At 35.0% G+C, this 16,103-nt stretch overlaps 1 protein-coding gene across 1 annotated transcript in view; it reads left to right on the top strand.

Moving 5' to 3' along the window:
* Positions 1–16,103, top strand: part of DSCAM (DS cell adhesion molecule) — a 190,493-nt gene that overhangs the window by 128,403 nt on the left and 45,987 nt on the right. Inside the window, exons 17-22 of the mRNA XM_058185745.1 lie at positions 2,410–2,573; positions 3,495–3,593; positions 4,564–4,752; positions 5,373–5,663; positions 8,805–8,981; positions 15,532–15,562. Coding sequence (XP_058041728.1) covers positions 2,410–2,573; positions 3,495–3,593; positions 4,564–4,752; positions 5,373–5,663; positions 8,805–8,981; positions 15,532–15,562 — 951 coding nt within the window. The remainder of the gene's footprint in view (positions 1–2,409; positions 2,574–3,494; positions 3,594–4,563; positions 4,753–5,372; positions 5,664–8,804; positions 8,982–15,531; positions 15,563–16,103) is intronic.

Here is a 16,103-nt window from a genome sequence, read left to right as displayed (position 1 = left end):
ACATGAATTTCCTCCTCCTCTCTCTGATTTCAAAAAAGCATGTCAGTCTGCTCTATCATCATTAAAAACTTCATTGTAGCAACTGAAGGCCCTGGATTTCATGGATCTACAGCCATACCTCCTGGAATAAGAACTAAGAGCTGGGAGGGAGTAATTAGTTAAGTTACCACCTTTTCTGAATGTCACCTTTGCCCATCCCAACTAAAATCCCATTCCAACGTAACTTTCCCTCCTCGTATTATCAGCACCCTCCCTGCCTAAGGAATTTCCTATCAACAAGCACAGGTCACACTCAACCAGAAGTCAGACAATCCCCTCAGATACTCAACTCATCAAACAACCACCTGAGCTATATATCTGGTCTTCTTCCTTTCCATCTCCCTGCCTTGCTGTCACCTGAGACAAGAGACCTACTCAAAACTGGGAGACTGGAGCCTAACTCCAACTCTCAGGAAATAGTTCACATCTGTCCCCATCCAGATCCAAACCTGATAATATCTTCAAAGTCTCTGGGTGGAGTAGTTTATGCTCCCCTGTTGCTACTTGTACTTCTGACATTCTTTTTTTTTTAATAAAAAAGTTTTATTTCCATTTTCCAACAGCCTATTCAATATACAGTCTCTTATTCAACATTAGTCATTAACTTTCATTTGTTACTTATTTGGACCTGCCCAGCTACCACTTCCTTCCTTAACAAACCTTTCCTCCTCCCTTCTCTACTTTCTTCTACTTTCTTCATCCTTCCTCTCCTTCGCTTTTCTACTTCCTCTCCTCCTTCCCCACTCTTCCACCCTTTCTAACCCTCTCTCTTTCCCCTTTCTTCTTCCTCTCCTTTCCCCCTCTTCTACCTCTCTCTTTCCTACCTACTTTCTTCCTTCACTCTCTTCTCTCCCTTTCCATTCCCTTCTGAAATGGCAGCTGAGCAGCCCCGATTTCATTTCAAATTATTTCTATTTCTTAATTACATATCTTCAATCATTCCTTTACATTGATCCTTCATCTCCCCCCTCTTCAAATTCCATATTTGAACTGAAGAAGTTTCCAAGATTTTAGTAGTTAGTTCTGTTTGCTTAAGAGCCATTTTTACTGTAAAATCTACCAAAAAGAGGGGGAAAAAAATTCAATAAACTTTTCTTCTTAAACATTGTGATAAAGAAAAAGGTAAAAAGAAAAAAAATCATTAACAGTTTCATTCCATTTAAAAAGTAGCTTGTTATGTTCTTCTTATAGGTTCCACGCCAATAGTTATAATAAGCATTTCCTTAACTTTCACTTCCAATACACAAAGGCCATTTGCTAAAATCTTCTTACAAGCAAATGCCAGCACACTCCAACACTTTTAAAAGCAGTTGTTTTTAATTGCTTAATTGCCATCTTCTTTTAAACTTTATTTCTTAAAATTAAAATTAGTAAAAAATCTTTTTAAAAATCTCTTCCTTTATCCTTTTGTAGTTTCACTTTCCTTTGTATATTGCAAACGCCATTTTAAATCCACTCAGGTTGAAAGTTAGTTCAAAGGAAGGCTATTTAAGAGCCGAAGTTAAGATTTATTACTTGCAAATTCTTGCTAGTCCTCCCGCTTTGTTCTGTCTGTGTTGAGTTCTCTTTAAAAATAAATCTTGGCACAGAGATGGTCGCGGCTTCTCATTCTGTATAAACAGAAGCACCCTGGCCATGGAGCTTCGTCAGGCTGAAGGGGAGCTTTCACCCTTCGATCCCCTGGTTAAATTCCAGGGGCTCCCGGAGAGCTCTACCCAGACCTGACCACTCTTCTCTTCCCCTTCTCCCAGGGGAGAGAATTTCAAACCGTTTGACAGCCCATTTATGCTGTCAGGGACGGTTTGACGAAACCCAGGGCAGACGATCCCAAAGGAACGTCCACGAAGCCTGCGTTGCCAGCGGAAGTCACCTACTTCTGACATTCTTATACCCTTATGTTACTTCCTGAGACTGGCTGATGAGAAGGTAGAATTGTTCCAAGCATCCATTTATTTCTTAGCTTGTTGTAAAAATTGTAATACTCGGATTTGAATTTGGATTACTCAGATTCGAGTAAGGGTATGGCTAGCTGATGAAAGCTAAAAAGCTTGAAATAGATAAATACTAGTCTCCCTTTATTTCTTTATCAGCAAATATAAATTTGGTATAAAATGGTTTGTCGTGAATGCGACTGCTTGAGTGCCCCTGGATTGGAGCTAAAAGGCGAAAGGGAAGCAGTATGCTTATGTATGTATGTATGTATGTATTTGTATTTGTATCATTTGAATCTGAATAATCTCACTATTGGGCTAAGTGATTTTCTTTTCAGGCATTTCCCTCTTCCCTTCTGTATTTTTAAAACTAACCCCAGATCTAAGTTATATTGGTTGTAACTTCTTTAATGTATGATTTTTGTTTCCTGTGAGGCAGTAACGGGACACCCAGTCTAGTGATGATTGATGGGCGAAGAAGCATCTTTAGCAATGGCAGTTTTGTTATCCATACTGTGAAAGCAGAAGATTCAGGATATTACAGTTGTGTGGCTACTAATAACTGGGGATCAGATGAAATTATTTTGAATTTGCAAGTTCAAGGTAAGTTGTTTTTTTTTTGTTTACATTTATATCCCACCCTTCTCCGAAGACTCAGGGCGGCTTACAGTGTATAAGTTAACAATGTTTCTTTCACTGCAACTATTTCTTAGCTTAAGAATTTTTTATTATTATCAGGATAATAGAACATTTCAAAAGGTAAATTGAAAAGTTATAGTGTGTCCCTGGAAAGCAACTAGGAGAATAATAGCAGCTCTCAGATATCTCAAAGGCTATACAATGGATATGTTCTTTGGTTCAGAGAACTAGAATCAGTATATATAAATTACTTGGAAGCAGATTTATTCTGAGCATTACAGAAAACTTTCAAATTGTAAGAATTGGTTAAATTGTTGTGTTCACACAACACACGTATCCATGTCTGGTTTAATCATAAACAAACTCCATTTTCTAGGTTAACACAGTAGAATGATTTATATTAAAAAGCATGTTAGCTTTCATTAGTAACTTACTGACATGGATGTTATTCTTCAATGGCATACAAGTGATTGGAGGAGTAGTGCATTGTTCTAACTTTCACCAGCCTGTCAATAGATCTAATTGTGAGTGATGTTGGGAACTGCAGTTCAGCCATATATAAAAGGGTGATACATCTGATGTATAGGAATAGTTGGAAAAGTATTTTCCCTGCCTCCTGGAAGATGATTATGCAGGGACTGCAATGGTGGAAGAGTCAAGGGCAAAAATATGATTATGAATGCCAGCTAAAATTATATAATATTTGAATAGTTAAGGAAAAAGAATGTTCCTGCTATGTTTTAATTGAAGATGCCATATCAGCAGACACACCGACAGATGCGATTTGCATATTTTCCCACCTCAATTCTGTGATAAATGTAGTTAAAAAATCAAATGATTACTCAAACTGTTCTTCATTTCTGCTTTTAACTATTTCTTATTTAGTTCCACCTGACCAGCCTAGACTTACTGTATCCAAAACCACCTCTTCCTCCATCACTCTTTCTTGGATACCTGGAGACAATGGAGGCAGCTCTATTCGAGGTAGCATTCAATAGTTCCCTTTCAATGCCAGAATGTTTTGGGTTTTTAAAAAAGTAGTGCCTTACATGTTGCCATTTCATCCCAACAGAAGGTTATGTTAGGTTTGCTTATCAAAAAGTTCAGTTATCTGAATAATGCTACTTACTTGACAATAAGGATTTGGATAATAGGGTCCCATATGAATCAGAGATGCCAGTTATTTAGATAACAAAATATTGTATGATATGCCCTAGAATGAATTATAAAAAAATTACTGGCATTCCTGATTTAGGTTTGATTGATCAATATTATATTTCATCTGGGATATTGTTAATTACTGAATTCTTTTGACAACTTTGAATAAATTAAAATCGTTAAAATTGTTAAAATAAAAATAAAAGCAAATAAAATAAGTATATTTGATAGTTAAACATAACAAGTAATCAATACAAGCCTCTTCAAAGTGATACTCAACTCTGCAAGGAGAGCAGTTGAAATAACTCAAACAGCCACAGCATAGAAAGCTAACTTGAATCGGGATCAGATCAGTTCATAACAGTTGTAAATGAGATTCCTCAGTTGATCTCAGTAAATACTGGAAGTTCATATAGAAAGGTATATATTCTCACAGAGCCTAGACTTAAAGCAGGGTTTTAAATTAATGACTGGTGCTTTGTATTTTGTACCAAATTGAATTGGCAGAGAGTGTAAGTGTAGTAAACCCAAAGGCCCCTTTGTAGTTCCACATAGAGTGCATTACTACATTCGAACCTGGAGGTTACCGACATGCAATTTATCATTTTATCATCTTGTTTCCAGAAAGGGATGCAACTTTAAAAAACAAATCCAAGACGATGCAGAAGAATTTCAAAGTTCTTATTAGTTCCCCTGATGTAGAAATACTCCTTGATTTATATAAATTTTTAATCTAATTAATCAGAGTGTTCTGCAGTATTGGACTATGTTTTGTTTTTGTTTTAATCTTTGATAGGCTATATACTGCAGTACTCTGAAGACAACAGTGAACAATGGGGTAGTTTTCCTATTAGCCCTAGTGAACGTTCCTATCGATTGGAAACATTGAAGTGTGGCACGTGGTACAAGTTTACTCTGACAGCTCAGAATGGAGTGGGACCAGGCCGTATCAGTGAGATCATAGAGGCCAAAACACTTGGGAAAGGTATTTGAAATTATATCTTGCCTTTATTCTAAATTAAGTATTTGAGTTCTCATCCCCAAAACAGTTTGAAAAGTTGGACCTGTGAATTATTTTCCATAAAATGTGAATGAAACAAATTCATTGAGCAATCTCTACTGTAGTATGCAGTATAGGCTGAAGTCTTAGGCCATGCCTCTAATATTGGGTACTGCAACTTGTTAGAATTTTTGTTCCTTCGTGAAGATACCTCTTTCATCTTCTAGTCTGACAAAGGTATTGGAATCTATACAAGGACTTGAACGCTGAATGTAGACCTCCAGAGGAACACAGTCTTCTTAGATTTCAACAGATTACAGTCAATCTGCGCAATTGCATTCTAAACTGCCATTATCCCCTTCCCAATGTATATCCTCTCTCCAAAAATATGAATGAAAGAACCCCAAAAACTATAGCTATGAATAGGAAGCAGAGGACATAGGGGAAAGTGAAAAAAGGTTGTTTTAAAAAATCTTACACAAGAGTAAAACAAAAAGAAATAAAATGCATTCCAATTTAAAGATTATTCCCATCCAAGAGATTTGAAGTCACTGTGTCTTCCATCTATTATAACTTTTTAAATTTAAATATATATTTTCTTGTAGAACCACAGTTTTCAAAAGAACAAGAACTCTTTGCCAGTATTAACACCACTCGAGTAAGATTGAATCTTATTGGCTGGAATGATGGTGGTTGTCCAATCACCTCCTTTATTCTGGAATATAGGCCATTTGGGACAACAGTATGGACTACTGCACAACGAACGTCACTTACCAAATCATATATAGTATATGATCTTCAGGAGGCAACTTGGTATGAGCTGCAGATGAGAGTCTGTAACAGTGCTGGCTGTGCTGAAAAACAGGCCAAATTTGCAACACTCAACTATGATGGGAGTAAGTACATTCATTTCACTGTTGTTTAATCAAGAATATTCACAAATAATTTCATTTCATATAATGTAACTTAAGTGCCATTTATTTTTTGTTTTGCAATATGGCACTTGTGTGTAGTAAAGGAAACAATAACGATGTTTGCAGACTGAAATTCTGCCTTATACCTCATCTTATTGAAACAATTTTACATGGAGCAGCTGAATTTATATCAGGCTTTTGTTAAATAGTACAGTTTATCTTTGTGATGGATACTTCAGGGTAGAAGTAGCATGCTTTTGTGTTCCTTTAGGATCCCCAAAACTTTTTAATGCTTCTATGTTCTTGCTCTAATTAAACACACACTTCACCCTTAAAGCACCCAAAATATTAATTCTGGCACAAATGTTAAAAAATATTAGGATTTTTCTTTCGTGGCTTGCTTTTGAATTTGAAGAATAAACAGTTACGTAGAGAGTAACAGTGAGTAGCTACACTCACTATTATACAACTGTTGTAGTTGTACTTGAAACTTTCTGCTTCACTTTTTTCAGGTGCTTCAGCCTTAATTTCCCTTCTTCTCCCCACTCTTTGAAAATGAACCCTGTGGTGGCAACATTTAGGCATGGCTTAGCTTGTCCATGTTTTGATTATAGGTTTTACTTTTTACTAGATAGAAGGATCTATTTATATACTTTTGACTGTTATTCCATACCCTGACTTTGGGAACAAGAGATCCCAGGGTCTGATTTTGAACAAATCTTGAAAAGTGCTAATTCTTAATAGACACATATCTTCACTTTTAAAAGAAAAGGGACCATATTGCTCTTAAAAGTAACTGATAGTTGGTATTTCACTTAGAACTTTTTTGAAGATATGCATGACCTTCCATTTTCTGCACTGGCTGACTATAGGGCTTCAAAAATAAGATGTGAATTCAGAATTCAGTCTGGAACACTTTGTGTGTAAATAACGTGTTGTCCAAAGAGCTGTAGCCTTTATGAAGCAGATCATTTATCTACCTCAGTGATTCCTAACCTTCTCTTTCAAGTAGATCATAACATTATCACTGAAAATTTTTGAAGATCACCACATAAGTCACAGTTAACAATATACAGACATCATGGCTTATTACTCCCATACAGCACCACAATTATAATCTGTGGTGTCTGATTTAAACATTTTATTCTTCTTAAACAATGGAAATGACAGATTGTTCATAAGATTTGTTTATTCCCATATGACAAGTTGTGAGCAAGGATGCGAAAATTTTCCAAGATTTAGTAATTTCTTGAGTTTTTGGACATTTTCAAAAATAAATTTCATTTTTATTTTGTTACTTAACAAATATCGTTTATGGTATCCTTTTCAAGTAGTTGGTCCATAATCACAAGTTAGGAACCATTGCTTGAGAATAGTCTCTGAAAAAAACTGTTTCTCATGTAAACCCTACCTTAGTTCTCTTACCTATTTACTGACAGTTTATTAGTTGAATTTGCATTGGTGCTGATCTATTCCTGACTAGTGAAAACTATCATTTATATGTGCATATAAATTTAAGAATGTAAGAATTTAAGACATAGTTGAAAAATGTACATCATTTCCTTAAAATGGCCCTAAAAATAAAAAGAGCCATCCTCATTTGTTGCTACAAATTTCAGGATGTGTATAAAAGGTTCTAATTAGAACACCCATATTGAACTTAAATCTAGTGCTAACTTTTATGTAGATTCCAAATAGGATGTGAATTAACTTTTAGTAATGTATAGCAATCAGTGCTATTAGATGATCCATACTAAGCATAGATTTGCTAACTGCTTAGTGATTTAAATTTTAGAAAAGTAGCAAAGTCCCAGCCACATTTCCAAAAGGACTTCACTCTATATAAATTAGATCTGTCAGAACTTTTAAAGAAAAATTCAGATTAGGCTCACAGGGTATACATGTCAGCTCTTTCAACTACTGGCCCATCACTTCCTCCTGCCTATGCATCTTAAAATTTATTAAACAATAAAAGGGAAATAAGATAAAACAATCAGAAATGCTTGAAAAAAGAAAATGACTACATTACTGTGAGAGCAAGCTAAATGGTTCCCCTCAGAATCAGTAAGTCTGGGAACCTCCTTTAGTAGTCCCTGAACTTTCCATTACATTTGACTTTCTTAAGTTTATTTTGAATAAAATAGCAGTAATAGAAAGATGCAAGAAAAGAATCAAAATCTAGTAATATCTTTCTTGACAATAAGACTTCGTGTCTTTGAAAATAAAAATAGTAGATGGCTTCTTTTGCCTGAAATAGTATCGAGTTATTCCCTAAAAGGTAAGAAGAGATGTGGATTGATAGAGGTTATCCTGAGGGTAGGATAGATGTTGTGGATCAAATAAAATGATTGCTCGTCTGGTAAATTGGTGTTTTGTGACTAGTGTATGACCGTGCCCGTCATTTGTTGAGCAAACAGTCTTCTCAGTAGTATCCGTGTGACGTGCCAATGGCATGGTCCTGAAATGTCAAATCACACTCCACATAATTGTCTGCCTACCTTCTAGTACACTCAGTAATTGTGACTTTTGAGTACAAAAAACTCTTTTAAAAAAGTCCCAAAATTCCATTGGCTGTGCAAATTTCAAACACCTTAATAATTTTCATTTTAGAGGATCAGACTATTAAGGTTTTGCAAACCTTCCTAGTTTTATCTCCTTAACTTATTTACTAAGTTCCTCTAGCCTGGCAAATCCATGATGAAGTGATGTCAATAAAACTCACCTTTTTTTTTTGCCTAGAACTGTGATTTTTTAGTAGGAGTTAGTAATGGTTGCCTCAAATAAGAGGTAAATATCATAACTCCTATAATATTTTTCTGGCTGGAATTTAATTCTTATGATTGAAAGGCAAACTGTGTTTTGTTCCTTACAATTTCTGTAAGGAAGCTTGAAGAAAACCAGCATTTTTCATGGCAATAAATATGGCCTGATTTGTCTCTTTTTTCAAAAGCAAAAAATTGGCAGCAGTTTGCCTCAAAATAATGCAAAGCTAAAATGATGAAGCTTTCCTAATAAATTGAACCTCTTAGGAACATACCGGTCAGCTTCTGTGCACCGTAGTCACTTAAAAACCAACCTTTTCTCTTCGTTGATAGGCATCTAATGTCATGACACTGTTTCCAGGTACAATCCCTCCACTCATTAAATCAGTTGTCCAAAGTGAGGAAGGTCTGGCAACCAATGAAGGGCTAAAGATGCTGGTGACAATTTCCTGTATCTTGGTTGGGGTCTTGCTGCTTTTTGTGCTTCTGCTGGTTGTAAGAAGGAGACGGAGGGAACAGAGACTGAAAAGACTCAGAGGTAAGAATCAACATCAATTATTGCTTTACATGTATTATAGTTTCTATATAAAAATGTGCAAATTTTCACAGTATAGAATAAATTAAGCTGGTTTTTATATTACAGAAATAGTGAGAGTGCTGTTTCCCATTCCAATAGGCAGGGTTCAGTGTATTGGCAAAGGTGCTGGCCTAGAAAGTAGAAGATTGTGAAATCTAGGCCCGCCTTCATCATGAAAACCAGGGGGAGGGGGACTTTGGACCACTCTTTCTCAAACTAATCCATCTCACAGGGTTGTTGTTGCAAAAATAGGTGACAGGAGTATTAGAAAGTTCGCTGCTTTGAGTATATAAAAAGGCAAGATGAATATATAATAATAGTAACAACAATAAACAATAATAATACTCTTGTAACATTAATAAAAAGAACATATTTTAAAGAATGTAGAGATTTATTTTGGCATGTAACATGATAAATATGTAATGTTCCAATTCTATCAGAGGGTTATAGAATGTGGTACAGATAATCCTCAATTTATGACCACTTTTGAGTCTGGAACTTCCATCACTTAGGTATGTGCCCATTAAGTGAGACATACTGGAGTTTTACAACTCCTTTTGCCATGATCAGAAAGCAAATCCCTAATTATTGGGAGCCTGGGATGCTGCAGCTATTGTAAATATAGGCTGGTTGCTAAGCACCCAAATCACATGATTGCAGGAATTCTACAATTGGTCATAAGTGCAAGGAAGTTCATAAATCACTTTTTCAGTGCCATCATAACTTCAAACAGTCATTAAATGAATGGTTGTAAATGGAGGACTATCTGCATAAAAAGGGTCCTTTAGGAATATGCAGATTATACTATTGATTCTTATGACATTACTTTAAAAAGTCATGATCAATTTGCTATTTCAGATTATTTCAATAGTAGTTATGCACGAAAATTCTTCCCTTTTTGTAACTTTGTAGATGAAAAGGTTTCAAATTCAGTGTATATGAATGATGTGGAGTTCATTTTCTAAATGTTGCTGCTAGCAAATATTTAGAGATTACTAAGATTTATTTTGATGTATTATTTTTCATGCATAGCTTAGCTTGACTAGTGATGATTCAGTTTTAGCCCTGTCTTTCTTCCTCTTAGTTTTTACAGCCAACACTATCTGAGGTACAAAAGGATTGCTTGCCAGAAGAACAAGAAAATTACAGTGTTGATTGGGGAAGGGGACAGAGTAGTTGATTTAACCTAGGTTCCAACTGCTGCAAAAACTATATTTTCTTGTCTCCAAAGGTAGTTCATCCAAACAGCTACTATAAATGACTTGTCCGTGTTGCTGAATATGGTAGAACTCAAGTGAAAGCTGCAGGAGTTCTGTTAATTTCCCAAGAGAATGTATCCCAGAAAGGCTCAAAATAATGGCTGGCAAGATCCTAATAAGCAAAAGCGAAGACAGCAGCTGGATCTCATAATTTTGTCTTTCCAACCAGAACAGTATCTCCTTTACATAGTACAAGAAGTTGATTGTATAGTTAAATTTAATATTCCAATATGTCTAAATTCTTGATTGTGCTGCTTCTTTGTGGACATTGTTACCGGAGTTGACAATAACCTTACATTCTGTGTTCTAAATATGTCACATCCAGTCAAATTTTAGATTATTCATAGATGGTGGATAAAAAAAGTTGAACAGAAAAGGGTAGCTTACGCCATGTATTCTCTGGATACTGACTTTATATAGGTAAATATTAATTAGGGAGCAAGCTTTTGAATTGATCATAGATCATTATGCTAATCATAAGGTAATTTGTTTGCTTTTGGCTTAGGGTGTTCGGTGAATCCTATCTATTATGGTTTAGCATTATATGGAACCTAGATCACTTGTATTCATGTACTGTATATACATTAGAGGAAGAGAAAAAAGGCATGAACCTAAAAGACTGCCAGCCTATTGTAGGAAAACAATCTTTCTTTGAGCCCGCAGAGGGAAATCGCACTGCTAATCAATAGGGATCCTGCAAAATTAGTTACTCTGTTTGATAGTGATGAATTAACAAACTTAATTAACTATCAAGTCTTAAAACTATTAAGATCTAGAAAAAAATAAAATAATCCCTGCTAATTAGAGTTCCTAGAATAAGGGTTGGGTTTGATTTTGGTAACAACCCTGCCGTATTTTACTTTTGAATTCAGATTTATTCTGACTCTGAACTGGGTTATCTTGTACCTGTGTCAAATCCTCTCACTCCTTGATCTTCTTCTGTGATTTACTGTGCCTTAGATCTTGAAACATCTTTCCTCATATATTTTTTCCCCTTACACCTTGGTTTCTGCAATATGGCTTCTGATATTACACTGTCTTGAGCAATGTAGGCCATGAGTAAGTTTATTTTTAAGATATATGAGTTGAAAGTGTCTTCTGTTTTAGGTTAACAAATCTCCTCCTCCATTTCTTGGCCCCAACTGCAATTCTTAATTACAAAAGCAGCACATTATCACTTAAATTCCTTATTTTTTTAATTAAACAGTCAGCAGCCTTAACAATATGTATTGTTCCTGTGACTTATGTTAGACTCACATAGCTTGTTGGCAAAAAAAAATCTGTTTTTTGTTTTTTAATATGACAGTTCCAACATATGCACAATTTGTTGTAATGCATTGCGTATGTACACTGGAATAGTGTTTATTCAAGAATGAAAATTAAATGAATGTTAAATGTTAGTGCTGAAAACAATTACTCTCCGATAATAAAATAACCTCATGACTCTATAAATAATTAATTAAAAGTATACTTTCTTAATTATTAAAATGTCATGAACAATTAAATATAAAAAGTAGCTTTCAGAATAATGTGTTATAAAAATTAATTAAAGTATCAAAATAATGTACATTAGTAAAATTGATACAAATTTCTTGCCTTCTGTTGCAGTCACAGCAGATGGTCTAAGAAAGTTGTCATAAATAATTAAACTTGTTATTAATAGGTAAACAAGAATTCATAATATCAGCCTTCAGTGTGATTACATATTTATTAAGTGATCTTTATTCCTTAAGTTCTGTTCTTCTTTTTGTTGGTATCCGTGTGTGTGAGTGTGTGTATACATATACATACATACATACATACATACGTAACATATATATAGGATACACACATTTCATATATTTATTTATATATAATACACACACACATGTATACATATATACATATACATATTACATACATGCATGCATACATAACTTATATATAGGATACACACATACATATTTATTAAGTGAAGTTTATTCCTTAAGTTCTAAGTTCTTCTTAGAACTTAGTGAGTGTGTGAGTGTGTGTATACATATACATATATACATACATAACGTACATATAGGATACACACATTCCATATACATATTTATATATAATATACACACATGCATGTATACATACATACATATACATTTATACATAGGAAATACATACATGCAGTGTAGATATGTCCATTGAAGTGAGTAGGCCACATTGCCAACAAAATTGCTTATTTGTACCCTATGACTATCATTAAATGTTGTATCTTAGAATTCTTGATGAACGTATTTTTTCTTTATGTACACTGAGAACATGTGCACCAAGACAAATTCCTTGTGTGTCCAATCACACTTGACCAATAAAAAATTCTATTCTATTCTATTCTAAAAAATACTGTTTCCTACACCCATACTTAGGTAGTGTCCAATTTCACCAGATCCAAAGTTCTTTTACCTCCTCATTAATAGTAATTCAGTTACCGTATATACTCGAGTATAAGCCGAGTTTTTCAGCATGTTTTTTGTGCTGAAAAACGTCCCCTCGGCTTATACTCGGGTCTATACGGCTTATACTCGAGTTTTGTTTTTTTTTAAGCCCCTCGGCTTATACTCGAGTATATACGGCTTATACTCGAGTTTTTTTTTTTTCTTTTTTTCACATTTTACCGGACGGCGCGGGGAAGCCCTGCCGGTGCAGTGAGAGGGCGGGGCAGGGGAGCCGCCAGCCTTCTCAGCTGAGGGAGGGAGGGCTTCCCCAACCGGTAGGTGCCTCATTTCCCACCCTCGGCTTATACTCGAGTCCCCAGTTTACCCCAGTTTTTGGGGTAAAATTGGGGACCTCGGCTTATACTCGGATCGGCTTATATTCGAGTATATACGGTATATGATTAAATATTCAGGTTGCTAGCCCACATCCAGTCTCTTTCAACCAAGATGAAAGCTTCTATCTGGTAACTGTATTAGATTGTTTGGGGATTATTTCGCAAATGTAAGTACTAATTACAGTAGCTGTTTACATAATGCTACTATTTCTCCTGCTTTTTTTTTCTTTCAGATGCAAAAAGTTTGGCTGAAATGCTTATGAGGTAAGAATAATAAAAAAGCAGAATTCATTCATTAATTTTAAAAATGGAATCCATGAGTCGAGGCCTTGGGACTAGTTCAAAATGCTTACCTCCATTGGGAACATCCTATTTACATTTCAGAATGAGAAAAGATACTTCTAATCATAATATTCAGCAAGCATGCATCTTTTTCTGCACTGAGGGGAGTAGTTAGTGAGCAAGGCTAATAGAGCCAATGTAACCTGAATGAAAATTGAATGTAATTTAATATAATCCAATGTAAAAAGAATTATATTTATTTGATTTGGTTAAATACAGATATATTGATTGTTCCTTAAAAAGTTAGTACTTTCCAACCACATTAAAATTGCATTTAAGCCCTTAGAAGGACAGTGATAGAAAAAGCAAGGATTGTAGACAACTTGCCATTGACTTGAACACTGCCACTTGAGTACACCAGCAATAGCAATTCCAGCAGTTCCAGTTGCTATTATAAGTAGTTGTTATGTGAGGACTTTACACAAGTGTAACTTCAGCCTTCATCATAACTTTGAACAATCACTGAAAAATTGGTCGTAAGCTGATACTAAGCTTATTGACTAGTCCTTTGCATGAAAATAGAAGTTAGAAATTAATTCTAATTTCTTAATTTCTTGACAAATTCTGTAAGGTAAACCCTTCCAATATTTTCAAACGTTCTCCGCAATTCTGTGAAACACCCATTTTGTGTTCCTGCTAATTCTTTTATACATAAATATAATTCTGTGGATACATTTAACATACGCTATGAATCAATTAGATATTCTGTTATACTTTTATTGCCCAGGTTGCATTTTTATATTTCCCCCCCTAAAAAATAGCTTACGCTAAATATAATTTTAAAGTAAAAATGTAATCATTTTGGTTGCATGTTGTATCAGTTATTTGAAATCAATGCAGAAATATTTATTTAAATAGTGTTGCTACTGCAGCTACTGTAAAACATAGCAGAGTTGAATAAACATCAACTTTTAGAAGATGTTATTTCTATATTTTCTCTATTGTTAGCAAATCTAAGTGAAGCAGAGAGAAAAAAAGAAGTAATTTTATCACTATCTTCTGTATCTTGTCTGCTCATCCTGATCAGAGTAGAAAGTGGATCTATGTTTTTATCTGTGCAGGGCTGGGTTATTCCTGGGGTTCCTAGCATATCAGATCAAGAACATGGGAATTTGCTACTTCCTGCATGAGAATATTGGTTCATGTGCCCCAATTTTGTTGAAACTGAATGGAAATGGCTTACTAGGCAATCTATCAGGAACCTTCACAAACCTGTAGAAATTCTAGAGATTGTACCCCTAGTATCACAGCAACTCTTACCAGGTAGAGATTATCAGGCACATTTCCATCTTAGTCCTAAATTGAGATTGATCTGAGATTTAGGATTACTGATTATTATTACTAAAATATGATAAGACTACAGTGTCATAATATTCATTGTGCTTTGATTGGATGAGAGGAAAATAAGTCTGTCTGAAAAGCAGATACTAGAGAGAAATAACTATTTAAAAGTTATATTTTTAAAAAATAAAATCATGTAAAACTTTCCAAATCATATCCTTTTTTTTGTCCTAACCATTTTGTCTCCTGCTTTAAATTAATACATTTTGTATATATATTTTTAAAGTATATGGAGACACTTTGTTTGAACATCTCAGCATATGAGATTTGGGGAGCTTTAATTCATTTAAAAATAATGGCACTATTGTATTTTGTTTTTTAAGCCCTCGGCTTATACTCGAGTATATACGGCTTATACTCGAGTTTTTTTTTTTTCTTTTTTTCACATTTTACCGGACGGCGCGGGGAAGCCCTGCCGGTGCAGTGAGAGGGCGGGGCAGGGGAGCCGCCAGCCTTCTCAGCTGAGGGAGGGAGGGCTTCCCCAACCGGTAGGTGCCTCATTTCCCACCCTCGGCTTATACTCGAGTCCCCAGTTTACCCCAGTTTTTGGGGTAAAATTGGGGACCTCGGCTTATACTCGGATCGGCTTATATTCGAGTATATACGGTATATGATTAAATATTCAGGTTGCTAGCCCACATCCAGTCTCTTTCAACCAAGATGAAAGCTTCTATCTGGTAACTGTATTAGATTGTTTGGGGATTATTTCGCAAATGTAAGTACTAATTACAGTAGCTGTTTACATAATGCTACTATTTCTCCTGCTTTTTTTTTCTTTCAGATGCAAAAAGTTTGGCTGAAATGCTTATGAGGTAAGAATAATAAAAAAGCAGAATTCATTCATTAATTTTAAAAATGGAATCCATGAGTCGAGGCCTTGGGACTAGTTCAAAATGCTTACCTCCATTGGGAACATCCTATTTACACATTTCAGAATGAGAAAAGATACTTCTAATCATAATATTCAGCAAGCATGCACATCTTTTTCTGCACTGAGGGGAGTAGTTAGTGAGCAAGGCTAATAGAGCCAATGTAACCTGAATGAAAATTGAATGTAATTTAATATAATCCAATGTAAAAAGAATTATATTTATTTGATTTGGTTAAATACAGATATATTGATTGTTCCTTAAAAAGTTAGTACTTTCCAACCACATTAAAATTGCATTTAAGCCCTTAGAAGGACAGTGATAGAAAAAGCAAGGATTGTAGACAACTTGCCATTGACTTGAACACTGCCACTTGAGTACACCAGCAATAGCAATTCCAGCAGTTCCAGTTGCTATTATAAGTAGTTGTTATGTGAGGACTTTACACAAGTGTAACTTCAGCCTTCATCATAACTTTGAACAA

The sequence above is a fragment of the Ahaetulla prasina genome, chromosome 5 (genome assembly GCF_028640845.1).
Source record: "Ahaetulla prasina isolate Xishuangbanna chromosome 5, ASM2864084v1, whole genome shotgun sequence".
Taxonomy (NCBI): Eukaryota; Metazoa; Chordata; class Lepidosauria; order Squamata; family Colubridae; genus Ahaetulla; species Ahaetulla prasina.
The sequence above is the reverse complement of the archived record's forward strand: the minus strand, read 5'-3'. Positions and strand labels throughout refer to the sequence as shown.